Raw genomic sequence first — 23,592 nt, forward strand, 5'->3', positions numbered from 1 at the left:
GCCACTGGGGCCACGGATTTTCCCGCTGGCTACGTGGGGAGCGGGGAGGAGTCCTGCCCTGAACTTCCTCCCGGGCCGGGCGTCTGGGGCCTGGACGGGGTGGGCAGGGGGATGGGAGCTAGGCTCCTAGGCGGGACTGGGGAGAGGCTGGGGGCTCGTACTTGGACTAGAGAGAAAGGGGGCTGGGCGCCCGGACTTGGGGGTCTGAGGTAGGAGAGACTGGAGGTTCGGTCTCCTGAACCTGAGCAGAGAGGTGGTTTGGAGCCCCGGACCCGTTGATATGAAAGCAAGAAGGGGCCAGGGCGCGGGGTCCCACCCGTCTGCGTTTCGGTGGAGGGTCGGCAAAGCTCCCTCTCCAACCTCTTCGAACGTCGCCCAATCCCAAGCGTCCTGGCTCTGGGGCCGATGACTAAGCAGATAGGACAGGGGAGGGGGTCAGCCTGACTCAGGGATGGGAAATGCTCCCAGTCTCTAGGGAATCGAAACTCCCCCAGCATCGCAGCCGGAGCCGAGCCAGACGCCGGAGACCCCGGGGTGTCCCCCCACCTCCGGTTTTCCCGCCGCCTCAGTCCTACTAGCGGCACAAGGATTTGGATCCCAGCCGGGAGGCGGGTACCAGGCACCTCCCTTTTCCCCTTTTTCCCCGTTGTCCTCGAGGCTGTTGTTTACAGGCGACACAAGCCCTGGTTACAGGAGAGGAACCCGGGCGTCCGGGTCGAGTCTCCTCGTCACGGCTTCCAGGAAGCCCCCTCTCCCCCGCCCCTTGCGAATGAGTCACGGGCGAGCGGGAGGCTGCAACCGTGCCAAAGCCGCCCGCAACCGCCCAGCTCACGGGACTGGCCGGGAAGGCCCCTCAGCCCCAGAAAGCGCCGCACCAGGGATTCCCCCGAGTTCTGTCCGACGAGGCAACTCGGTGTGCCTGGCGGTCGCAGCTTGCAAAAAACAAACTTTCCACCTTTGTAACTGCACTCCGTGGCAATGACTTCTACCCCCGGGTTTTCACTCAGGGCAGCCAGCTCACCAAGATTCCCTTAAAAGTAAACTTTCTTCCCAGGTTCCTGTAACAGAGTGTCACTCAGGGCACCCCCTTGACAATAACAGACTTGCCAACGTGGGGGGCCACCCCGGCAAGGTAAGAGTTCTCTCAAGGCTCACCCCTTTAAAAGACACCCATGCGACCATCAGTTGGGGGCATGACCCATTTCTTCCACCTCCAAACGACTTTCCATCAAGGCAACCCTCCACCACAATAAGACTTCCCCCTTTGCAATCTTGCGTTTTCTCAGAGGGCCAACTCGTAGTAACAGGCACTAGCACAGTAACTTGGCCTTTCTGTGCCTGGGCTTCCGGGTGTGTAAAATGGGCATAATACGTCCTATAGTTAACGTATGTAAAGCACTTTCAAAGAATAGTGCTTAGCCCAGAGCAAACGATCCGAGGGCCGTTCACTATCTGCGTGAGCAGGAGAGGCTCCTTTCCTGCCTCGCGGGTATCCGGGACACCCCGGCCCCCGGCCCGCGAGTTCCCCCGCGAGTCGGGGAAGGGCGATGGCGATCAAAGTTCTCCGAATCCGGGTTGTTCAGGGGTGAGACCGGGCCAGGCAGGCGGCGCTCAGAATTCTCCACCTGGCCTGTTAGTCTCCCCTCCGTGCGGCTCCTAAGGATTTCTGTTTCCAAGTGTTTGTCCCTCCCCCCCCCCTCCGCCCACTTTCTGTTTATGTGACGGTCCTTCTCGCTTCCTGCTTCGGGTTTGTCTCTCGGGAACTATCTCTAACATGTCCTTTCGGTCTCCCAACTTCTCTCCCTGACCTGTCTCACCCTCTGTGTCTACATCTCCCTGCGTGTGTCTCTCTCGCCACCTCTGTCTCTCTGTGTGTTTTTCTCTTTGGATCTCTCCATTTCTATCTCTTTCTCTCTCCGCCCCCGTCCGCTTCTCCGGCGCACGCCCTCTTGGCCTCTGCCCTTGTCAATTCCCCCGGGAGCCCTACCCCCCACCACGGCGCAGTTCGATTCAACGCGCCTCGGTCTCCAGCCCTGAAATTGGGCCGACACCACCACCACCCTCCCCACCCTGGACACTCCCCGCTGGGTCGGGGCCACCAGCGGGCCAGGCTCGGATTCGTCTTGGCCGGGGGCCGGGGGCCGGGCGGGCCTTGCTGGGGGCGAGCGTCCGGGAAGCGCCCCTCCTGGCTCCACCCACCCGGGCCAGCCCCGGTGGCCACGGCTCCTCCCACCGCCTCTATAAAAATACCGCTCCGGCAACCAACCGCAGCCTGACTTCAGCGCTCCCACTTTTGGCCGGATCCTCAGCCCATCGGCCTTTCGCGCCGCCATGGATCTCTCCGCCATCTACGAGGTGAGCCTCCGCCGACCGACATCCCTGGGGCCCTCTGGCCTGACTCCCTTCTTAAACTAGGGATTACTAGCGCCGAAAAGTCCGGGACCGGGACCTCCGGCTCCCTTTCAAACTGCAGCTCGGGAGGGTCGCACACTCCGGCCCCGGGTCCCTGCCTCCCTTCTCAGACCAGTGCGCGTCTCGGAAGGTGCAGACGGAGCTCGCGACTTTCGGGTCTCTGGCCCAAAACTGGTGGGGTGGCCTTGGAGAAAAGAAGCTGGAGGACTTTTTTCAGACCCGGGCTGTCTGGAGGCGGAAATGGCCCCACACCTGGCTTACCCCCTGGTAGTTGCTCAGGGCGCGGTTTTGCGCGGAGGCGTTTCTGGGGTTGGAGTCTCGGGGTAAGGAGAAGCCGATTTAATGTCTCTCCACCCATTGACCCAGCGGGGAACTTTGGGAACTCTAAAACCGGAGAGATCCCGATTCCGGGGTTAAGTTTGTGTGCTTCTCCGGTTGTGAAACTGGAGAACCCCATGCGCGGGGTCAGATCTCGAGGGGCCCAGAGGCTCGAAACTGGGAGGACAGTGGTGTTGCCTGACTCTGGGGTTCTCTTGATCCATTCATGGATCAAGTCAGGGGAGCCGGGGTGCCTGGATCCCTCGGGATAGGCTTCTGTCGCGAGGAAATTCAGAACGTCCAAATCGGGATCTCTGCGATCCGGCACCCATATTTTAATGTGCGCAGGTGGGGCTCAGGCCAGGAGCCCACAAACCGGACTGGCAAGCTCTTAGGTGCCCTGCAGTTGTGGTGGGGCGTCACCCAGCATTTTCGGTGTCTTAACCAATCCCTGTTCCACAGAGCCTCTTGTCGGTGAGCACTGACCTGCTATCTGACCAGGGAGAGAGCGAGTCCAGCCCAACCTGGTCCTCCTCCGGACTCTGGAGCCTCAGCTCATCTGACAACAACCCGGCTGGGGTGGGAGCCCGCCTGCCTGGCCGCTCCACCAGCCTGGTGGAGGGTCGAAGCTGTGGCTGGGTGCCGCCACCCCCGGGTTTCGCCCCCCTGGCTCCCCGCCCGGGCCCTGAACTGTCGCCCTCACCCACCTCACCTACTGCAACCCCCACCACCTCATCCCGGTACAAGACTGAGCTCTGTCGGACCTTCTCGGAGAGCGGGCGCTGCCGCTATGGCGCCAAGTGCCAGTTTGCCCATGGTCTGGGGGAGCTGCGCCAGGCCAGCCGCCACCCCAAGTACAAGACCGAACTCTGCCACAAGTTCTACCTCCAGGGCCGCTGCCCCTACGGCTCCCGCTGCCACTTCATCCACAACCTCAATGAAGATCTGGCTGCCCCGGGCCACCCCCCTGTCCTGCGCCAAAGCATCAGCTTCTCAGGCCTGCCCTCTGGCCGCCGGACATCACCGCCACCGGCAGGCCTGGCAGGCCCTTCCCTGTCCTCCTGCTCTTTCTCTCCCTCCAGCTCCCCACCACCACCACCTGGGGACCTTCCACTTTCACCCTCTGCCTTCTCTGCTGCCCCTGGGACCCCAGTGGCCCGAAGGGACCCCACCCCAGCCTGTTGCCCCTCCTGTCGAAGGGCTACCACTAGTAGCCTCTGGGGGCCCTTGGGTGGCCTGGCTCGGAGCCCCTCTGCACACTCCCTGGGATCTGATCCTGATGAATATGCCAGCAGTGGCAGCAGCCTGGGGGGATCCGACTCACCTGTCTTCGAGGCTGGGGTTTTTGGGCCCCCCCAGCCGCCTGCAGCTGCAGCCCCCCGACGACTTCCCATCTTCAACCGAATTTCGGTGTCTGAGTGACAAGTGCCCCACCCGGTACAGATCAGCTGGATCTCAAGGGGGCCATTTCTCTTTTGCTGGGGGTTCCGGGTAACCGGGGGACTCAATCAAATAGCCTCCCCCCACCTTCCGAAGTGCATTAACCCAATCCCCTGACCCCACGCTGGGGCAGGTCCCCAGTGTGCAAGCTGTGTTCATGGTGTTGGGGGACAGAGTGTTTTCTGGGGTCTTGTAAAAAAAAAAAAAATGTAGCAGATTTGAGGAAGGCAGTGAGCTCTCTACCCACCCCTCCCTTTCCCAATGCTGTGAATAGTAGGCTCCCACTGCCCCTTCCAATTTCTCCTAGACCCTGAGGTTCCGGTGTCTGGTGGTGACTGGAGCCTCCCCCTGAGGGGGAATCCTGGTGCTCAAATTTCCCTCCAAAAGCAAGTAGCCAAAGCCATTGCCAAACACCCCCACCCCACCCATTGGGACCCTTATTTATGACGACTTTATTTATTCTATTAGATTTTATAGTATTTATATATATGGGTCGTCTGCTTCCCTTGTATTTTTCTTCCTCCTTTTTGTAATATTGGAAACGATGGAATAATTATTGTTATAAGTATACTATAATAATATATTAAGTAATATATTGTTGAAAGTTTATTTTTGTGGTTTCTGGAATTTTTAAATAAAAGGAATCTGTGTAAACTGGAATCCCGGGTTTTCCGCGGTCTAGAAGCAGTGAAGAGCGGGGAGGGTGGCGTGGGCTCTCAGAAGCAGGATAGGCGCGGAAGACGGATCGCTCTCCAAAACCTTTGCGCAGACCGAGCGGCCCGCGGCGCTTACCTGGCAGGAAGTGACGTCACCAGGCCCGGCTGTTCACCTGAGAGGGCGGGGCCCAGGTGAGGTCACCCTAGGAACTCGGAGAGCCAGTTCCCGAGGCGTGGGGGCGCGGGCGCTCCCGTCCAGCCGCGCTCCTTGACCCAGCTCGCGGCCGGGCGCGGGCGGGGACGGCATGTTTCCGTCCCCACGGGGCCGAGGGAGGAGGGCGGGGCGGAGCGGAGAGGACGGAATGTGCCGGGGCGCGAGCCCAGGACAGACGAGGGTGGCGCGGCGGGTGGGGGAGGGGGCATCCCTAAAGTCGGGGCGTCCCAGGGTCCTACCACCCGGCGTTCCAGGACGTGAAAGCCCGGGGGACTCAGGTTTTTGGAACCCCTGGGGAGGCGGCTTGAAAGCCTGATTCCAGATCTGCGAGGTAGTCTCGGCGACTTGGAATTCTAGTTCCTCGGTGTCTCCGAAAACTTACAGGGGCAGCAAAACGCAGCATTCTGGCTTTCCGGGGCCCCAGAACCTCGGAACTGCAGAGTCTTGGCCCGTCGGGACTCGAGAAGTCCGGCATTGCGGGATCTCGCCCTTTGGAGGTCTTGGAAGCTAGAGGGCTCGCGCTCCAAGGAGGGGTCGGGCCCGGGAGACCCGACAGGCCCGACTGTGGGTCGGGGCCGCGTCGGGCGGGGCCCCGGGTACTGCGGCGTCCTCAGACCATACAAGGCAACAGGCGGCGGGAACCACCCTGGGGCGGGGGAGCCGGCAGCCCCGCGCCCGGAAGCCGCCCCGCGTCAGCGCTGGCGCCCCGCCCCCCTTCCGCCGCCTCCTCCGCCCCCCTCTACCCCTTTCTCCCCCTTCTTTTTCTTCTCTCCCCCACTTCCCTCTCCTCTCCCCACCCTCTCCCCTGCCAGTTCCTCCTCCCCTACCCGCCGGCGCCGGTCTTCCCCTCACCCTCTCCAACTCTTCCCCTCCCCCAGTAGTCCTCTCCCTTTCCCCTTTTTAACAGGTTCCCCTTCCAGCCCCCACCACCCTGTCCCTGACCCCCTCCTCTCTCTTCTTCAGTTCCCCTCTTCCTCTCCCTTCTCCCCCTTCCTCCCCTCTCCACCCTTCCCCCCCCCACCCCCCGGCCTCTCACACACTCATTGTCTCCTCGGTTCCACCTCTCCTCCCCACCCCTCTGCTCCCTCTTGCTGGTGTTCACCCTCTCCAACCCCTTCTCCTCCTCTGCCTTCTCCCCTCGCTTCCTCCTGCCTCCTTGCCCTCTCTTCTTTGGCTCTCTCTCCTTGCCCACTGGCAGGCCCTGACCGTTGATCTCCTCTTCCCGGAAACTGCCCTTCTTCCCCTCATTTTTTGGGAAAGGTTTCAGATCCCCAGACTTAGAGGAAAGGGTTGGAGTAAAAGAAACACGGAGACCCAAAGACACTGGGGAGGCAGAAAGCAAGAACGTGCCATGCAGAGACATTTACAGACACTGAAAGAACAAGAAACTGACATCTCTGGTCCTTCCCTTAGCAAAAAGAGATTTTCTGCCCCTTCTAAGATCAAAAACCTCATTTGAGAAAATGACCCCCACCGCCGCTATCAGTGCCAAACACTCAGGAGTCCCCTTGACTCATCTTTGTCAAACCCACACCCCAGCCCAGCAGCAATTCTGTCTGATTCACCTTCTCCATAGATCTACCTGCCTCCCGCGGCAGCCACCCTGGTCCTATCCAGCACCATCTTCCATCTGAACCTTGCTAACACCCGCTTCCTGGTTTTAATGGCTCAGGGCCTACATTCAGTCTCTCCCCACTCGCCAACAAGACAACCACAGGGAACCTGACCTAACACTTGAGTCGGTAAGATCACATAAAAGGCAAAGTCCTAAGTCCTCACCAGCTTACATGGCCTGGCTTTTTGGCCACTATTGCTCTAGTCACACTGGCTTTCTGGCTGCTCACCAATATACCTGACTTGCTGCTTCAGCCCCAGGGCTTTTGCACTGGCTCCTACCTCTGCCTGGAATATTCCCCCAGGTATCCCCATGGCTTACTCCCCTCCTTTAGGTCTCTGCTCAAATGTCTCCTCAGTGATCCATTTTGAAGAGACGGGGGAGCGGGGGGCTCGTCTGATTAAGGGGCCCTGAACCAAGAAGCAGCGGAGTTTGAGAAGCCTGCAGCTCGGGGTTCGGCGGCAGCGGCCCCATCGGCCGAAGTTGGGGGGGGTGGGGCGCCGAGCGCGCGGGGTGGGGGGGGTCCTGGTCTTTGGCTTCTCGACTCGGTCCTGTTTCGACAGCGAACATGTCTCGGCCTGTCAGAAATAGGAAGGTCGTTGACTATTCACAGTTTCAGGAATCTGATGATGCTGATGAAGATTATGGAAGAGATTCAGGCCCTCCAGCTAAGAAAATTCGGTCATCTCCCCGAGAAGCTAAAAATAAGAGGCGATCTGGAAAGAATTCACAGGAGGATAGCGAGGACTCCGAAGAAAAAGATGTGAAAACCAAGAAGGACGATTCTCACTCAGCAGAGGACAGTGAAGATGAAAAAGAAGATCATAAAAATGTACGCCAGCAACGGCAGGCAGCCTCTAAAGCAGCTTCCAAGCAGAGAGAAATGCTCATGGAAGATGTAGGCAGCGAAGAAGAACAAGAGGAAGAAGACGAGACGCCATTCCAGGAGAAAGATTCCGGCAGTGATGAAGATTTCCTAATGGAAGATGATGATGATAGTGACTATGGCAGTTCAAAAAAGAAATACAAAAAGATGGTCAAGAAGTCCAAACCTGAGAGAAAAGAAAAGAAAATGCCCAAACCCCGGCTAAAGGCCACAGTGACGCCAAGCCCTGTGAAAGGCAAAGGGAAGGTGGGGCGCCCTACAGCTTCAAAGGCATCAAAGGAAAAGACTCCTTCTCCCAAAGAAGAAGACGAGGAACCAGAGAGCCCTCCAGAAAAGAAGCCCTCGGCAAGCCCTCCACCTGAGAAATCAGGGGACGAAGGGTCCGAAGATGAAGCCCAGTCTGGGGAGGATTAAAAAAGTGATGATGGTTTGGGGAGAGATTTTATTAAAAAAAAAGAGAAAAAAAAAAGAAAAAAGAAAAAGGGGGAAAAAAAGAAAACCTACTTAAGATAGAACATGGTTTTGGCTATGGCTTGACTCATGGGCTTTCAGTGCTTTTTTCCTTTTCTTGAAAATAACATTCTCTCTCTCTTTTTTTAAGAAAACCATTGTAAGTTTAATTTACCTTTTTGTCTGTTGGTCCTCTCTTCGCCATCACCCATCTTTCCCACCGCTTCCCAATGAAAGCCATGTCAGAATAATCACTGGATTGACGGCTTTACCTTTTTATTTTTAATGGAAGGTATACCACAGTTGTAAAGCAATAAGATTTGAGATGAACACTACGGAAATTTTGCTTTTTTGCTAAATGGTAGAAAATGAACCGTAATCAAAAAACATAGAAGGGTTTTAGTTAAAAATGATTGCTTCTCTCTCTACCTGGACTTAAAAAAAATCAGCTGTCATCTAATACAAGTTTATATGTCTATATACATAAGTATAGATGTCTAAAAAATCATGATGTTAAACTTCCCACTGATGGGGCAGGTAGGACATAAAGATGAATTCTGAATTGTTACTAAAAGTATTCCTATTTTTTATCTTGGGGGCAAGGCAGGGCATGGTGTTACCTGACCTTGTTTGAGGGTGTGGTTTTTGGGGGGGATGTTTTGTTTTTTGTTTTTTGGGGTTTTTTTGTAAATTTCATCACTTGTTATCTCAAAGAGACCCGGAGCCAGTGATCCTTTTATCCTGCTACAGTCTTTCAGGAACTTTAAAAGAACAAAAAAAAAAAAAAAAAAAAAAAAAAGGCAAGGGCCACCAAAACTTAAATCAGTCTTGATTTCCTATTTCATTCTCTAATGGTTCATGTTTTTAAGTATATATGTATCTATTCTGTTTCTTGGATAAAATTACCAAGGATCAAAAAAAAAAAAAAAAAAAAAGAAAAGAAAAGAAAAGAAAAGAAAAAAACCTTTAGGATTTAAACAGCAAGATCTATACACCAGAGTGGATTTCTTCTTAACTGACAATGTTTAGGTTTTAAGCAAATAAAGTACCAATTAATGTGAAACTCAAAAAAAAAAAAAAAAAAAAAAATGTCTCCTCAGTGAAATGGTATTTGACTACTATTATTACAACCCACACTGAATCTCTGTCACCCTCATTCTCCCAACTCCCAACTTTCTCCGTGACATTCACCACTACCAGGCATATAAGATGTAGTAGATGTAGTTTTCATGCTTATAGAAACCTGCCTCTCCCACTAGAGTGTCAAATCCTCAGGGGCCGGGACTTTGTCTTGTCTTCGCTGTATCGCTCATTCCCAAATCCTAAACAGGAGTCAGTCACATAGTGCTGTTTAGCATTTGTTGAAAAAAAAAAAAACAAATCAATTCAGAAAAATGGAGGGAAAGAGAGAGTAAAAAACCCCAAAACACTGGAGAGAAAAACGATTAACTGTGATGTGATTGATGTTAACTTATAGTAATCATTTCACAATTTATACATATATCGAACCATGTTGCATGTCTTGGACTAATACGGTGTTATATGGCAATTATGGCTGGTAAAAAGTCCAACACAGGAATATGGAAAAGGAGGCAGTGCCATACAGTTTGCGGAGGACCCGACACATCTAAGAAGTCTTAAACTGAGATTTGCAACCCAAGTAAAAGCTCAAGCGTTTAAGAGGCGATACCACCCTCTGGCGGCCGGGATGAAAACGGCACCTCCCCGCGACACAACACTTTCCCGGGAGGTAGAGTTCCAGGAGTTCCAACCCGAAAACTCCAAATATCGAAACGTTCATTCCTCTAAGTGGGGATGTAGATGTTTTGGTTGATTTATAAGATGTATAAATTCGTAAAAAGAGGTTAAGAGGAAAAAGATGCTCCAGGTGAGGATCGAACTCACAACCTCGGCATCGCTTCGCTCGCACTGTCGTATAAGTACCGCGCGCTAACCGATTGCGCCACTGGAGCCCCGGCCGCACCCTCGCGTCGCAAAGTCCTTCAGTTGTTCTTGACCACGTGACCTAGCTGGACAACTCCGCCTTTTGCTGCATATGCAAATAAGAGTCTTTTGGTTGACCAATGGGAGAGAGTGCGCTTCCAGTTCCGGATTCTCACGCCCCGAAGGCCCTTGCTGTAAAAGGGAAAAGTCTCAGAGACGTTAGGAATGTGGAGGCGTAGCCTGCCCGGGACTCGCCTTCTCATGAATATTCAGATACAAGGGTGGGGCTTAACCCTTTAAAGGCTGCCTGGCCGGAAGGCAACCCCTCCCCCCCGCGGGCGGGAACAGGATATGAGCCCGGGTGGCTGGTGGGGGGAGGGGAAGGTCCCGGCGACCGCCCCCCGCCTCACAGCTGAGACCGGACTCTCCCGCCACAGTTGTCGCACCGCCGCCGCCAAAGCCCAGCGGTACTCATCCCAGAGCCTTGAGGGGTCCAAAGTCGTGGACTCCGGAGTAGCGAGTCTGTACCGCGCCCTGAGAGACCCCAAAGCGCAGGCTAAAGGAACCCAAATATCCAGGTGCCCAGCGCCCCCTCCTGGAGGAGCCGGGAGTCCGGGACATCACTCCGCGCGATCCTGGAGGCCGAGCTTCCTGCGCCCTGGTTAAAGAAGTTGGGATCCCAGACCGGTGATTACCTCCAAGGGTTCCCAGATATTCGAGTCCAGATATCCGAACTTGGCATACGGACTCCTAGCGCCCCAGCCAGTTTGTTTGGGGCTGAAACGCCCACCACTTCAAGGGGACCCAGGAATTTGGGACTCCCCTGCGCTCCCGCCTGAAGATGGTTTAATATCTGCTCCAAGAGTTAGGGGAACTCAGGAATCCGGTCGCCCCACGGCCCTATCTGGAAGACTCAGGAATTTGGGTCTCCAGCGCCCCATCTGAGAGCTAAGTGTCGGGACTCCCAGCATCCCTCATTTAGAGGACCAAGAAATTCGGTCTGCTACATCCCTTTCCGAGAGACCCCGGATTGTGGTTCCCGGAGCCTGAGAACCCGAAGTTCACGCCCCTGACTTGCAGAGACCCAGGAGTCCGGCCTTGCGGCTCCCCGAGGACCGTACTAGGGTCGAATAAGAATCGAGCAACCTCGGTTCTGGGCTGGAGACTCCCTGGGAGGTGAGGGAGGGAGGCGAGGGGCCCCGACGAGCTGGGGGAGGGGGCGGCGCCGCAGCCGCTGAACAATGAGGGGGCGTGCCGGCGGGGGGCGAGCGGAGGCGCCAGCGGGAGTTTGGGTCTGGAGGGGTGTGGGGAGGCGCTGGGGACCCGGCGCGGTGGTGGGGGCAGTAAGCGGATCGCGGAGGGACTGGCTGGGAGGTTGAGGGGAGGTGTGTTGAGGGCTCATGGCCAGCGCCCCAACTCGCAGCCCTGGGCGGGGGAGGAAGCCGTCTGCAGGACCCTGGCATCCGGTCCCCCAGCCTCCTCCGCCCTCCCCTGGGACCCCGCGGCCTCCCGCCCACGGCTTTTCCCAGCCCTGCCCCTCGCCCTCGGCTCCAGCCAAACGTTCCCAGGATCCCTGAGCCTCCAGCCCCAGACAGACCAGACTCCCAGCTTCAGTCTTCTTTGTCTCAACCTTTCCATCTTTTTCTCTGTGTTATCGCCGCTTGTGCCCCTGTTTCTGGCACCGTGCTTCCGTCTGCCTCCTTAGTTACTCTTAGGGGGTCCCTCCTGGGTTTAGACCGGGTTCCCAATTCTCTGGCCTAATCTGTGAGTGTGGCCAGTGTGGGGAGGCTGATGGGGTCTTGATATCCAAGAAGGGGATCTCTCTGCAGCAGGCGCTGAGCCACTCAGCCATGCCCGAGGGAGCCCGTGGACCGAACCTGTCCAAACCCAGCCCTAGCCTTTGCCGTGGCCCCACAGGTGAAGTGTGTGACTGCGCAGCTGTGTGTGAGAGCCAGACAGGTGAGCGTGCAAGAGAGGGTGGGGTCTGCTGGGCATTGGGTCCTTTAGGCCAGGCACTGTGAGGACCTCTATGGCTGGCCTCAGTGCTGCGCAGTGCTGGCAACACAAGTGATCAATACAATCCCAGCCCTGCCTACACAGAGCTCCAGGTCGCCTAGGGCAGATGGAACCATCCCCAGATGCTGACAGTCCAGAGGGGAAAACCTGTGGTAGAATGGTCAGAGCTGAGACAGGGTTGTGGGGAGTGGTGGAAAAGCCCCATCCCCTCACTGTGGGAGCCCAGCCTGGGATGGCTTCATGGAGGAGGGGACCGGCTTCAAGGAAGAGGAGACATCTAAACAGAATTGAAAGATGAGGGGGAATGAGTTGGAAAAAGCAAGGAAGAGTATTCCATGCTGAGGGGACAGTGTGTGCAGAGGCAAGAGAGGCTGGTTTTTCTTGAGTAACTGAAAGGCAAATAGGACTGGAGTCTGGAGTGTGAGAAGTGGTATGGTTATGGAAAGAGAGCAGAATGGAAAGGTCTCGAATGGCCACGTTGCATAGGGCCCTGTGGATCTGAGAGTTTGGACTTTATCCCGAGGACGTGAAGGACTCGAGCACTTGAAGTGACAGGGTCAAATGGGCAGATTAATAAAGATCTCCCAGGCTGACACATGGAGGTGGACTAGAAGAGTGGAAGCCGAAGCCCAGAGGAGACCCTGATGGGAGAGGACTGGCCAGGACTGGGGCAGCGCAATGGGGAGAGGAGACTGGAGTCCTGGGGAAAGATAGTGATGTGGTGTGGATGAGTGTAGAGCTGAGAGCACTCACTCAGGTGGGGACACCCCCTGATCTCCTGCTCCACACTCCCAGCAGGTCCTGCAACCCCTGCCATGGCCTCCCCCCGAGGTTCTGGGAGCTCCACATCCCTGAGCACGGTGGGCTCTGAGGGGGACCCGGCTCCAGGGCCCACCCCAGTCTGCTCAGCGTCCAGGCCAGAGCCCCTTCCAGGGCCCCCCATCCGCCTGCATCTGTCACCCGTGGGAACCCCGGGTTTGGCCAAACCCTCGAGGCTGGAGCGAGTGGTTCGAGAGATCGTGGAGACAGAGCGGGCCTACGTCCGGGACCTTCGTAGCATCGTGGAGGTGAGGCCAGCCGGCACCTGAGCACAATAGGAACCCAGGCCAGCCCTCCGCACCTATAACCCCAGTCATCCCCGCAGGACTACCTGGCCCCTCTGATGGATGGTGGGGTCCTAGGGCTGAGTGCGGAGCAGGTGGGCATGCTATTTGCCAACATCGAGGACATCTACGAGTTCAGCAGGTCAGAGGTGGGAGGGATTGGGCACGGGTACCAGTGGGTAGGGTCAGGGATGGTGGGCTGTATCCTAACCCAGACCTTGGAGCCCCATAATGCCTTGTCCAGGCTGGTACCTGGGTGTGGTGACTTGGGGCAGGGATCATGATGGGAAGCAAGGAACCAGAGTGATGGAGGGTGAGGTAGATGGGAGCTTGAGGACCCCGAGGAGGCCTAAATCCTGAGATGTGTCTCAGTGCTGTGTCAGATGTGGGATCACGATGAATCCAGGGCTCACGTGGGGCCCGAAGATCATGTCAGTGTGAGCATTCGTGCGACCATCTCGGCCTGGGAACCCCCTCAGCCCCAGATAGACCAGATGGTTGGCCGGGACCCAGGAAGGAGGATGCTGGGGTCCAAGGATCCTGACCCCTCTGAGTGTCTTCATGAGATCTGCGGATGATTGCAGGAGATCTGAGAAGTCATGCCAAGAACCGCAACAGGATCTTAAGCTCATCGCAGCCCTGAGGGTCATGACACCCCTCATATCACAAAATCCCCACTCCCACCCCAGGTCCATGGCAGCTGTGACAGTGTTTCTTTTCTTTTCTTTTTTTTTTTTTTTAAGATTTTATTTATTTATTTGACAGAGAGAGATCACAAGTAGGCAGAGAGGCAGGCAGAGAGAGAGGAAGGGAAGCAGGCTCTCTGCTGAGCAGAGAGCCCGATGCGGGACTCGATCCCAGGACCCTGAGATCATGACCTGAGCAGAAGGCAGCGGCTTAACCCACTGAGCCACCCAGGCACCCCTGTGACAGTGTTTCAAGCGGAGGAATAGGATGCTGTCCATGGACAAAGTCTGAGCAGCTTGCTGTGTCACAGCAAGAAGACTTCCTTTGGGTGTGGTGACCCCTTGAGAGACCCTGGCCCCCACCAAGGCCCCAGCCTCTTGGAGTCCTCCCACAGGGGGGTTCGCGGATGGGGCAGCCCCTCACCACCCTCTCTCCCTCACAGTGAGCTCCTGGAGGACCTGGAGGGCAGCAGCAGCGCGGGGGGCATTGCTGAGTGCTTTGTGCAGAGGGTGAGTCAGGGTGAGGGCACTCAGTCTGGGATGAGGCCTGGGGCGGAGCGGGAGGCAGGGGGGCAGCGGGAGCAGGCCTGGGCTAGGCAGGAGGGAGGCCCTCGGGATTTGGGACCTTGGGTCTCCCTGACTCTTGTGTCACCTGCAGAGTGAGGATTTTGACATCTACACGCTGTACTGCATGAACTACCCGAGGTGAGGGGTGAGGAGCTCCTGCCGGGCCCCAGGCCTTGCCCCCTGAGTTGCTGTGTCAGCCGGTCTCCCTCACCTCGACCCATCCAGCTCCAACCCCTACCAGACCAGGACAGTAACTGACCTCTCCCTAAGCTGCCCTTGACCGCCCCCAGCCCCTGCTGCCAGCCCCTGCAACCCTGACCACTCCCCATCCCCTCCCAGCACCCCCAACCCAGGGCTGCCAGCCACCCCCCAACCCTGACCTATGCTGTACCCCCAGCTCCCTAGCCCTGCTCCGGGAGCTGTCGCTGTCCCCACCCGCAGCCCTGTGGTTGCAGGAGCGCCAGGCCCAGCTCCGCCACTCACTGCCTCTGCAGAGCTTCCTGCTGAAACCTGTTCAGCGGATCCTCAAGTACCATCTGTTGCTGCAGGTGGGCTGTGGCCCCAGGGGGCTGCCCGGGGAGGGCAAGGGCAAGGTCCTGTCCGGCGACCCCCTGGTGGGACATCTGGAGGGTGGACCCAGGACAAGTTCCTAGAAGCTGGGACAGCAGTTGGGGCAAGGGCTTGTGGCTGGTGGGGACTGGCGCCAGCTGATCCCACTTTCTGACTCTGCCTGTGTCTCTCTGTCCTTCACTGGGTCACCACCTCTGCCCCTACTTTTCTGTTTCTCTCCCTCTTTGTTGTTATCATTCTCTCTCATCTCTGTCCCCTCCCTGGGTGCCTGGGGACTGCCTCGCAGGAGCTAGGCAAGCACTGGGCGGAGGGCCCAGGCGCTGGGGGCCGCGAGATGGTGGAAGAGGCCATCGTGTCCATGACCGCGGTTGCCTGGTATATCAATGACATGAAACGGAAGCAGGAGCATGCGGCGCGCCTCCAGGTGAGCCCCGGAAGATGGAGGCGGGGGGGGTGTGTCAGGGCTGCTGGATGGGGGCAGCGGGCAGGAGGGCCTCTGGTGGAGGTGATCGGCCTCTGAGCGCTGGCTGGGACAGCACAGCCCTGTGGCTGACGCCCCCGTCTTGTTGTGTGTGCACTTCCTGTCTCGGTGCTTGTGCACTTCGGTGCCTTTTGCACCTGATGGGGTCCCAGCAGGAAGTGCAACGGCGGCTGGGCGGCTGGACTGGCCCGGAGCTCAGCGCTTTCGGGGAGCTGGTGCTGGAGGGCGCATTCCGAGGTGGCGGAGGGGGTGGCCCCCGACTTCGAGGGGGCGAGCGGCTGCTTTTTCTATTCTCACGGATGCTGCTCGTGGCCAAGCGCCGGGGCCCGGAGTACACCTACAAAGGCCATATCTTCGTGAGTTCAGGGTTGGGGGTGAGGCCAGAATGTCCCCAGCAAGGTTTATCACCTATACCTATAGCTGGGTACCTACAGGGAGGGCTAGTGGCAGGGTCTACAAAGGAGGAACCGCCCAGGTTAAAAGAGCCACATTTTCTTGAGTCCGAGGATAGGGGTGAGGTTTAATAAGGGGCAAGGCCAGCAGGATGCCGGTGAGGGCCTAGGGATCTGGGGGGCCTGGATTTAAGCTTGCTGCCCCTTTCTGTCCACCCCTCCCCCCATCTAGTGCTGCAACCTGAGTGTGAGCGAGAGTCCTCGAGACCCTCTAGGGTTCAAGGTGTCTGATCTGACCATTCCCAAACACAGGCACCTTCTCCAGGTGGGTTCAAGGTGGTGCTGGGTGGTCAGGGCTCCCCTCTGCCTCTAGACCTTACACCCGGCTCCCAACTCTGCCCTGTCCCACCCCCAGGCCAAGAACCAAGAAGAGAAGAGGCTGTGGATTCACTGTCTCCAGCGTCTCTTTTTTGAGAACCACCCTGCCTCCATCCCTGCCAAGGTACAGCTCCTGCTATGTCCACAGGCCTTGAGCGAGCTGGAGGACCTCCCCCCACCATAGCTCTGCAAAACCCTGAGGGCAGGGGACTCTCTTAGACCATGACCCATAAATTGCAGAGTTAGGCTGCCTGGGTTTAAAGCCCAGCTCCACCATGTCTCTGCTGTGTGACTTTGGGCAACCTCTCTGATGCCTGTTTCCTCACCTGGCGGAATCAGCACTAACCCCACGGAGTTGGGGGGATTACTGACAGTCACAAGTCATGTGAGGTGCCTCATGTGTACAGCACCCATGAACAGGACTGTGACCGGGGCGCTCAGAGACAGGCGCTCTGCCACGCAACTCCCACCGTTGTCTCTTTCAGGCCAAACAAGTTCTCCTTGAAAACAGCCTGCACTGTGAGTTGGGGCCTTGGGATTACGTGGGAGTAGAGGCATGACTCCCGAGGAAAAGTCAATTATCAGGTTCCAATTTCTCCCCATAGGTGCTCCTAAAAGTAAGCCTATTCCAGAGCCCCTAACACCCCCACTTGGGTCTCCACGACCTCGAGATGCTAGAAGTTTCACCCCTGGACGAAGGAACACAGGTAAAGATGGAGTCCTGAGCTCCCTACCCCGGCTTCTCCCCCAGGAACTGTACCCCCAGCCTCCTTCTTCGGGAGCCTGGAGCTGGGCCCCTCATGGGCTTTTAATCTCCCTGTCCCCCAGCTCCATCTCCAGGACCCTCTGCTACCCGCCGTGGCCGTAGACAGTCTGGTGAGTGTCCTCCACCTAAAAGTTGACTAGAGAATGCGATAAGAGCTGGGTCCTTGACATCACTGTGTTCTCTCCCCAGAGCCAGTAAAGGAGCCGTACGTTATGTTTCCACCAAACGGTAAGTGACTGCCCCAGCCCAGCTGGGTCCAGCCCCATCTGTCTGTCTGTCTGTCTTTTTCCAGGGGATGTCCCATGGGCATGGGTGCAGGGTGACAGGCAGCTCATCAGCTGTAAGGAATGACCTTGTTCCCGCATCTCATTCTTTTCTCTTTATCATCTCTCCATCCCCAGCTAAGCCTAGACTCAAGGTAAGAAACACCCTAGGACAGGGTCTGTGGACCCGTACTCCTGGGCCTGGGAGAAAGGGATGGGGCCCTTCACTCCAGCCTTCCATCCTCTCTCCTTGCTCACAGCATACTGGCAGTGAGGGGGAGCTCTACCCCCCCTTAGAGCCTCAGCCACCAGTTCCAACTTCCGGACCCCCTGAGGACCTGGAGGACACTGGACCCCCCACGCTGGAGCCCTCTGGGACCTCCATCACTGAAGAGATTCTGGAACTATTGAACCAAAGAGGCCTCCGGGATCCAGGGGTGAGCTGGGCATCACATCGTGGTGTCCTTGGGGCTCTCAGCTGGGAGGGGAATAGCCCCAGGGGGCCAGGGGGCCCAGCCTGCCCTGACATCTTTGGCCTCTTCCCCAGTGCCCACTGCCGCCATCCCCCCACGACATTCCCAAGTTCTCTGGAGACTCCCAGGTGCCAGGCGACAGTGAAACCCTCACATTCCAAGCCCTGCCCAGCCGAGACTCTTCAGAAGAGGAGGAGGAGGAGGAGCTAGAGATGGACGAACGGGGGCCTTCCCCGCTCCACGTCCTGGAAGGGCTCGAAAGTTCCAGCGCGGCTGAAACTACCGACGTTTCCGGCCTTAGCAAAAGTCCAGACGCACCCGGCCTCCCTGAAATTCCCGGCCTGTCTGAAATTCCCAAGATTCCCCACCTTCCTAGCCTCTCTGACATTTCCAGTGTTTTTGAAATGCCCCGCCCTCCAGCCATACCTAATGTCCCGGACATTCCTAGTCTCGCCAGCACTCCCGCCCTTCCCTGTGACTCATGGCTCCAGGGACCTCTGCAAGGGCCCGATGAGGCTGTAGCCACCAGGAGAGAACTGTTCCCCGGAGGCAGCTCAGCAAAACTGGGGGAACCCTCCTCAGGTGGCAGGGCAGGGCAGGAGGAGCCTGAAGAAGGGGAACTGTTCCCAGACTTCCAGCCCCAGGATGTCCCCCAAGATCAGGGATTCCCAGATGAGCTGGAATTCCGCTCTTGTTCAGAAATCCGCAGCGCCTGGCGGGCCCTGGAGCAGGGGCAGCTGGCCCGGCCAGGTTTCCCAGAGCCATTGCTGATCCTGGAAGATTCGGATCTGGGCGGAGGCAGCGGGAGCAGGAAGGCAGGAGCCCCTAGTTCGGAGAGGGCAGCTTCCCGGGTGCGAGAGTTAGCCCGGCTCTACAGCGAGCGGATCCAGCAGATGCAGCGGGCCGAGACCCGGGCATCGGCCAACGCCCCCCGTCGCCGGCCTCGTGCTCTGGCCCAGCCCCAGTTGTCCCCCCGCCTGCACCAAGAGCATGCTGAGCCAGGTGAGGTCCAGGTGTGTGGTTGCCAGAGATGGCCCCCATGGAGACCTCAGTCCTGACTCCGTTCTTTCTGTGCACACAGGGCCTCTGCCTGCCTTTGGACACGTGCTGGTGTGTGAGCTGGCCTTCCCTCTGACCTGTGCCCAGGAGTCTGTCCCTCTGGGTCCTGCCGCCCGGGTTCAAGCTGCCACACCTTTGTCTAAGCAGGGAGGCTGTCCAGGTGGCCGGGGTCTCTCTGTTTCCAGTTTGCCGGAGGAAGACCATCTGGGCATCCGGGTACCAGCTGCTAGGCGTCTGCCTGAGCAAGGAGACCCTCAGAACATACAGAGCATGGCTGCATCCACCACAGCCTTGCCCCCACAGGAAGACCCCCCAGATGTGCAGGTGCTGGCTACAGCTCTGCCGGACCCAGGAGGCCACCTGGAAGTCCAGCATCCAGCTACCACTCCTCTGCCTCAGCATAGAGGCCATATGGACACCCAAGTTCCAACCAGCCCAGCCCTGCCTGGGCAGAGATGCTGTCCTGACGTCACAGTTTTAGCTACCGCCACTGTGCCCAAGCAAGAAGGTCCTCTACATAGCCAGAGCCCAAGCAATACCCCGTTAACCAGACAAGGAGGTCCCAGGGATGTTCCATTTCTGGCTGGTGTTGGCAACCAAGCTGTCGACATCTCGCTTACACATGGAAGCAGCCTGGACCGTCCGATCCCAGGCAACGCTGCACTGCCCTCACAACATGACCTCCTGGACATTCCAGTTCTGGGTGCTTCACCTCTAGCTGCCTGGGAAGGCCCCCCGAGCCATGAGATCCCAGCCAGCGCTGCGCCTTCTTTGCCCCAAGACCCCTCAGACATTCAGTTTCTGGGCACCTCGTCCTTGCCTGCACACGAATGCTGCCTCGACCATCAGCTCCCAGCCAGCACCGCACTGTCTTTGCCCCAGAATTCGAATGTTCCAGCTGCTGCACCTCTGCCCCAGCGACCAGGCCTTCCAGACACCCAAGTCCAGGCCCTCCCACCACTGCCCAAGCAGGGAGGCCTCCCAGACACCCAGGGTCCATCTGCTACACCTTTGCTTCAGGAACAAAGCTTCACAGACCTTCAGATCCAAAAACGTTCACCGTTGGAGCAGAGGAGCCTCTCCGACGTCCGTGGTCCAGCCCCGACACTCCTGCCTGAGCAGAGAGGCTCTCGGGACTCTCAGGGCCTGTTTTCCACCCCGGCTCAGACCACCATGGTTCTGTCCAAACCAGGACACTACTTGGCCTCTCCTGTCACCAGGTCAGAGTCTTCAGAGTTGACCCCACTCCATAGTCCCCCTCTTCCGACCCGGCAGCTCCTGGGCCCCAACGCAGCTGCCCTCTCAAGGTACCTGGCAGCCTCATACATCAGCCAGAGCCTGGCTCGGCGGCAAGGGTCTGGGGGAGAAGCCCCCTTGGCCTCCCGGGGTCCCTGGTCCTCCTCTGCCCCAGCATCGCGGGCCCCTTCACCACCACCCCAGCCGCAGCCCCCACCGCCCCCAGCCCGGAGGCTCAGCTATGCCACCACGGTCAACATCCACGTTGGGGGTGGCGGGCGGCTCCGGCCAGCCAAGGCCCAGGTCAGGTTGAACCACCCTGCTCTCTTGGCCCCTGCCCATGAATCTGTGGGCCTTCGCAGGGCCCAGGGAGCTCCTGATGCCCCTTTCCACATGTGAGCCCAGATATCGGGCTTCTTGAAAAGCAAGGACTTCAGCTGGATGCCACAGACCCTCAGAACTTCACCAGAAGTCCAGACACTGAGCACAGGTCTAGAAATTGCTGCAGCTTTCCAACTCCTGGGAGCTGCTTTGGCGAATGGTCCTTTTTACTTACCTTGACTAACTCAGCAGGGATGGGGAAGGGGATGTCATTAATATTTTGTTAATATTATGAAGTTATGTATATTTTCCCATTCTGGAGGTAGTGGGCGGATGACAAGACAATGAATGCGAAGGTCTGACACAGCATGAATCAGTGGTTCTGAAAACAGGAGGCATCTCAAACTTGTTGGAGAAATTACTGACAACCACCCATTAGTTTGGTGTTTGCGTTTAGTTTATGAACTGCTTGATGCTATCCAGGAAAACCCAGTTAAGCAGCTTGGTTCCAGGTCAACTTAGAAGTTTACCCAGTTTGTGTCTGCTAGTATCTCATCTGTTCAGCCATCTCTATGTATATCCATCGGCTGGCTGTCCCATCTCCCCTACTCCATGTCCCATCTTCCAATCCATATGCCATGATTTAATCAACTCTGCCCTATTCATCCATCCCCCTACCCCTTTCTCATACCCATTCCTCCATTATCCCACCTGTCCATTTTGTCCAACCGGCCCTCTCCATTCATCCCTCTGTTCCTCCATATTTCCCCTTTTACGCATCTCTACATCTTTCAACCATCTAATCCATCAGTGCCATCACGTTATGTTCCCTATCATCCATCCATCCCTTCCGATCGCTCTTCATCCATCCCTCTTTAATCAGATTCTTCTGAGTCTTGGTACTACAAAATTTCAGAGATTCTACTATACTAACACCAGAGTGAACTGGGTTTGGGATTCTGCAAAGTCCGTTCCACATCTGATTTCTCACTCCCCAACACATGAATGTTCTAATTCTTGTGCCCACCTACACACATTGGATCTTTTTACTCCCTCACTTTAGTTTGGGACCTCTCAAGTGCCCCCACCCCTAAGAGAAATTCAGGTCGGAGACAAAGGCTTTTATGTTAGAATCATTCTGCCCCCTCCCAGCAGTGTTATGCTGGGCAAGCAGCATAACTTAAGCAGTTTCTTTGGTAATACTAGCTTCATTCATTGAATGCTAAACCTCTTGTACTTAGCACCTTGTTTTATTTCATTTTCCCTGGAATTCCCTGAGGTACCAGTGTCAAAGCTGAGTTAAAATCCTGATGTTTCTAGTTGGTGTACATCCTCTGAGTCTGGTTTTCTCAGCTGGGCCAGCCGAGAATTGTAAGATCATGGTAAATTCAGTGAGCATGGCCTCACTTCCCGGGGCACTGCTTGACTACCAGAGAGATCCCCCCAGGGTCCAGGATCCAGTTCCATCCTAGGAATCTGAAGTTTGAACAGTGAATGGAAAGAAAAAAAAAGTGGCGGTTTATTGAGTACTAACTGCATAGCAATGGCATTAGTCGCTTTATGTGAACTCATTCAATTTGAATCCTCTGTGTCCCTAAAAGACACATGAGGATGGTTTCTGATCCTCAAGAGATGAGGAAACAGAATAGAGAGTAAGGGGGTCTGCCCCATCACATAGCTAGGCAGAAGCAGAGCTGGAACTCAGATCCACACAGTCTAGCTGGAGTCCATACTGTTAAGTGTCTATTTTGTGCCCGAATGGATAAAAGGAACCCCTTCCCTCTGGGATAAGGCTTACAGCCTAGTGCCTGCCCTAAGTGATCCTTAGCTGCGTAAGGCAGCAGAAACAAGACCTGGCTCAGTAAATGTCAGCTGCTGACTTCTAGTCCCTTATCAGACAGTTACTGGGCTATACAGCTGGGCTAGGGCTGAGCTGCCCTCCCCTCCTCCACCTCCAGCTGCACATTCCCAGCTGAAGGAAAGTTCCCAGCCTGGCCTGGGCTCCCAGTGGCGCCGGAATTCCCGGTATTTGAGGAGGCGGCTGGGAGAGAAAGGGGCAGTCTACTCCAAAGCCTCAAGTGGGGAAGGAGAGGCGAACCCCCTCTGCCTTTCCAGATGCAAGATGCATCCCAGCTGTGCCTCTGGCAGGGAGCCAGGAGCCTCAGAAGGGGGTCTCTGAACCCTGGAAGAAAACCATGGACACCAGGCTTGCTTTGGCCCCTCCTGTTCCCCACCCCTGGATTCCAGGACTCCTGACACCTGCCAGGCTCCTAGCTTTCCCCTTCACAGTCCTTGCTGACAGCGCCTTGGGATACATTCCTTGTTGGTCCACTAATCTGCCCGCTGATAGGTCAGCCTAGCTGTCCTTAGAGCCACAGTTCCATCACGCTCAAAAGTGGGAGGGTAGTGCCCTGCTGCCCCCTTTGGGACATTTAGGTTAATGCCAGCCAAACCATTAACCCATTAACCACATCTCCCATGAAGAGCCTGGTGAGCTAGTTTTCGTGGCCACTAGGCTACCTTTCTTAGCTAACATCTCGACTTCTGCCTGCCACCAACCTCACAGGAACAATGCTTAGCTGGGAACCTAGTTGGTGCCAGCCCAGCTAATCAACCCCACTGTCCACCTGTACGCAGCACTATCCGTGTACGCTCCCTGTTGATCTGTGCCGTCCTACAGAACTGGCCTCACAATGAACATGTTCTCTTGTCTGCAGCCCAGCCACGGCAGCCACACAGGCCTACTCTACTGACTGGGCAGAGACAAAAAGGGCAACTAGACAGTAAATTTCAAGTTCCATCTTTTACCAAAAAAAAAAGTTTGTAAGGTTTTCCTTCCTCTGTCCATGTCCAGTGTTCTTGCCGGTACCCTGGCAGCAGGGAGAGGAGTGTGGGCCCTAGCCTGGGGACAGATGGCTGAGGTAGTTAGGCTGGCTCAAGGGATAATGTGGGTGGAGATGCACGTTCCCCTCAATAACAGTCACTGGCTTCCTGCAAAGATGGGGTGGGGGGGCAGGGGGCACAAAGTAACTGAATTCACAAGCAACATTCACTTCCCTATACATACACCAGTACTGTCCCACAGAACTTTGACGATGGAAATGTCCTGTGTAGCCCAGGAATAGCATCCGAGAGCCCACTAAGTGTTGGCTCTTACTACGTGGTGGGTACTAAAGCTAAGGTCTCAGACACGTTCTGAGCCCTGTAAAGACAATCACCACAATGAGTTTAACTGGGAACCTTTCCCCAGTAGTACTGCCATCCTGAAACATGAAACCAGTCGGGGAAATCCGCTCCCCCATCCGAAGCCTGTCTCCCTACAGGTTGGCATTAGGGTAAACTGCTT

The 23,592-nt window shown here is 56.5% G+C and overlaps 3 protein-coding genes, 1 long non-coding RNA gene and 1 other non-coding gene across 15 annotated transcripts; 3 read left to right on the top strand and 2 right to left on the bottom strand.

The window, feature by feature from the left end:
• The first annotated feature begins 2,196 nt into the window (after positions 1-2,196).
• On the top strand, positions 2,197-4,821 carry ZFP36 (ZFP36 ring finger protein). Its single transcript, XM_059153547.1, has 2 exons — positions 2,197-2,355; positions 3,193-4,821. The coding sequence occupies exons 1-2, from the start codon at positions 2,332-2,334 to the stop codon at positions 4,150-4,152; spliced, it is 984 nt and encodes a 327-aa protein (XP_059009530.1). The 5' UTR covers positions 2,197-2,331; the 3' UTR covers positions 4,153-4,821.
• On the bottom strand, positions 4,591-5,748 carry LOC131818836 (uncharacterized). Its single transcript, XR_009348948.1, has 2 exons — positions 5,423-5,748; positions 4,591-4,999 (listed from the first exon to the last, which is right to left on the bottom strand). It is a non-coding gene; the product is annotated as an uncharacterized LOC131818836 (long non-coding RNA).
• Positions 5,749-7,020: 1,272 nt separating this feature from the next.
• Positions 7,021-8,813, top strand: LOC131818833 (nuclear ubiquitous casein and cyclin-dependent kinase substrate 1-like). Its single transcript, XM_059153548.1, has one exon. The coding sequence runs from the start codon at positions 7,224-7,226 to the stop codon at positions 7,953-7,955; it is 732 nt and encodes a 243-aa protein (XP_059009531.1). The 5' UTR covers positions 7,021-7,223; the 3' UTR covers positions 7,956-8,813.
• Positions 8,814-9,871: 1,058 nt separating this feature from the next.
• TRNAI-UAU (transfer RNA isoleucine (anticodon UAU)) lies at positions 9,872-9,964 on the bottom strand. Its single transcript is given in 2 exon segments — positions 9,872-9,907; positions 9,927-9,964. It is a non-coding gene; the product is annotated as a tRNA-Ile (tRNA).
• A 271-nt stretch (positions 9,965-10,235) lies between these two features.
• On the top strand, positions 10,236-21,565 carry PLEKHG2 (pleckstrin homology and RhoGEF domain containing G2). Of its 11 annotated transcripts, none has more exons than XM_059153564.1 (19): positions 10,239-11,111; positions 11,765-11,894; positions 12,747-13,018; positions 13,096-13,196; positions 14,184-14,250; positions 14,399-14,445; positions 14,705-14,855; positions 15,164-15,301; positions 15,514-15,714; positions 15,983-16,075; positions 16,166-16,252; positions 16,614-16,647; positions 16,734-16,835; positions 16,957-17,004; positions 17,084-17,122; positions 17,296-17,312; positions 17,418-17,594; positions 17,705-18,632; positions 18,712-21,565. In XM_059153564.1, the coding sequence occupies exons 2-19, from the start codon at positions 11,786-11,788 to the stop codon at positions 20,322-20,324; spliced, it is 4,224 nt and encodes a 1,407-aa protein (XP_059009547.1). In that variant the 5' UTR covers positions 10,239-11,111; positions 11,765-11,785; the 3' UTR covers positions 20,325-21,565. The 11 variants fall into 11 exon arrangements, with proteins under 11 accessions (XP_059009537.1, XP_059009539.1, XP_059009541.1 ...); XM_059153565.1 differs by having other exon boundaries at positions 10,240-11,111; positions 12,750-13,018; XM_059153554.1 differs by having other exon boundaries at positions 10,236-11,111; positions 17,296-17,594.
• Positions 21,566-23,592: the final 2,027 nt, after the last annotated feature.

Source organism: Mustela lutreola, chromosome 16 (genome assembly GCF_030435805.1).
Source record: "Mustela lutreola isolate mMusLut2 chromosome 16, mMusLut2.pri, whole genome shotgun sequence".
NCBI lineage: Eukaryota > Metazoa > Chordata > Mammalia > Carnivora > Mustelidae > Mustela > Mustela lutreola.

Excerpts from the sequence above, each read along its gene's own strand:
- ZFP36 (XM_059153547.1), top strand. The coding sequence starts at position 2,332 with ATGGATCTCTCCGCCATCTACGAG. Across the intron at positions 2,356-3,192 it reads ATCTCTCCGCCATCTACGAG|AGCCTCTTGTCGGTGAGCAC; the intron begins GTGAGCCTCCGC and ends CCTGTTCCACAG.
- LOC131818833 (XM_059153548.1), top strand. The coding sequence starts at position 7,224 with ATGTCTCGGCCTGTCAGAAATAGGAAGGTCGTTGACTATTCACAGTTT.
- PLEKHG2 (XM_059153554.1), top strand. The coding sequence starts at position 11,786 with ATGCCCGAGGGAGCCCGTGGACCGAACCTGTCCAAACCCAGCCCTAGC. Across the intron at positions 17,595-17,704 it reads GAGGCCTCCGGGATCCAGGG|TGCCCACTGCCGCCATCCCC; the intron begins GTGAGCTGGGCA and ends CCTCTTCCCCAG. Across the intron at positions 18,633-18,711 it reads CCAAGAGCATGCTGAGCCAG|GGCCTCTGCCTGCCTTTGGA; the intron begins GTGAGGTCCAGG and ends CTGTGCACACAG.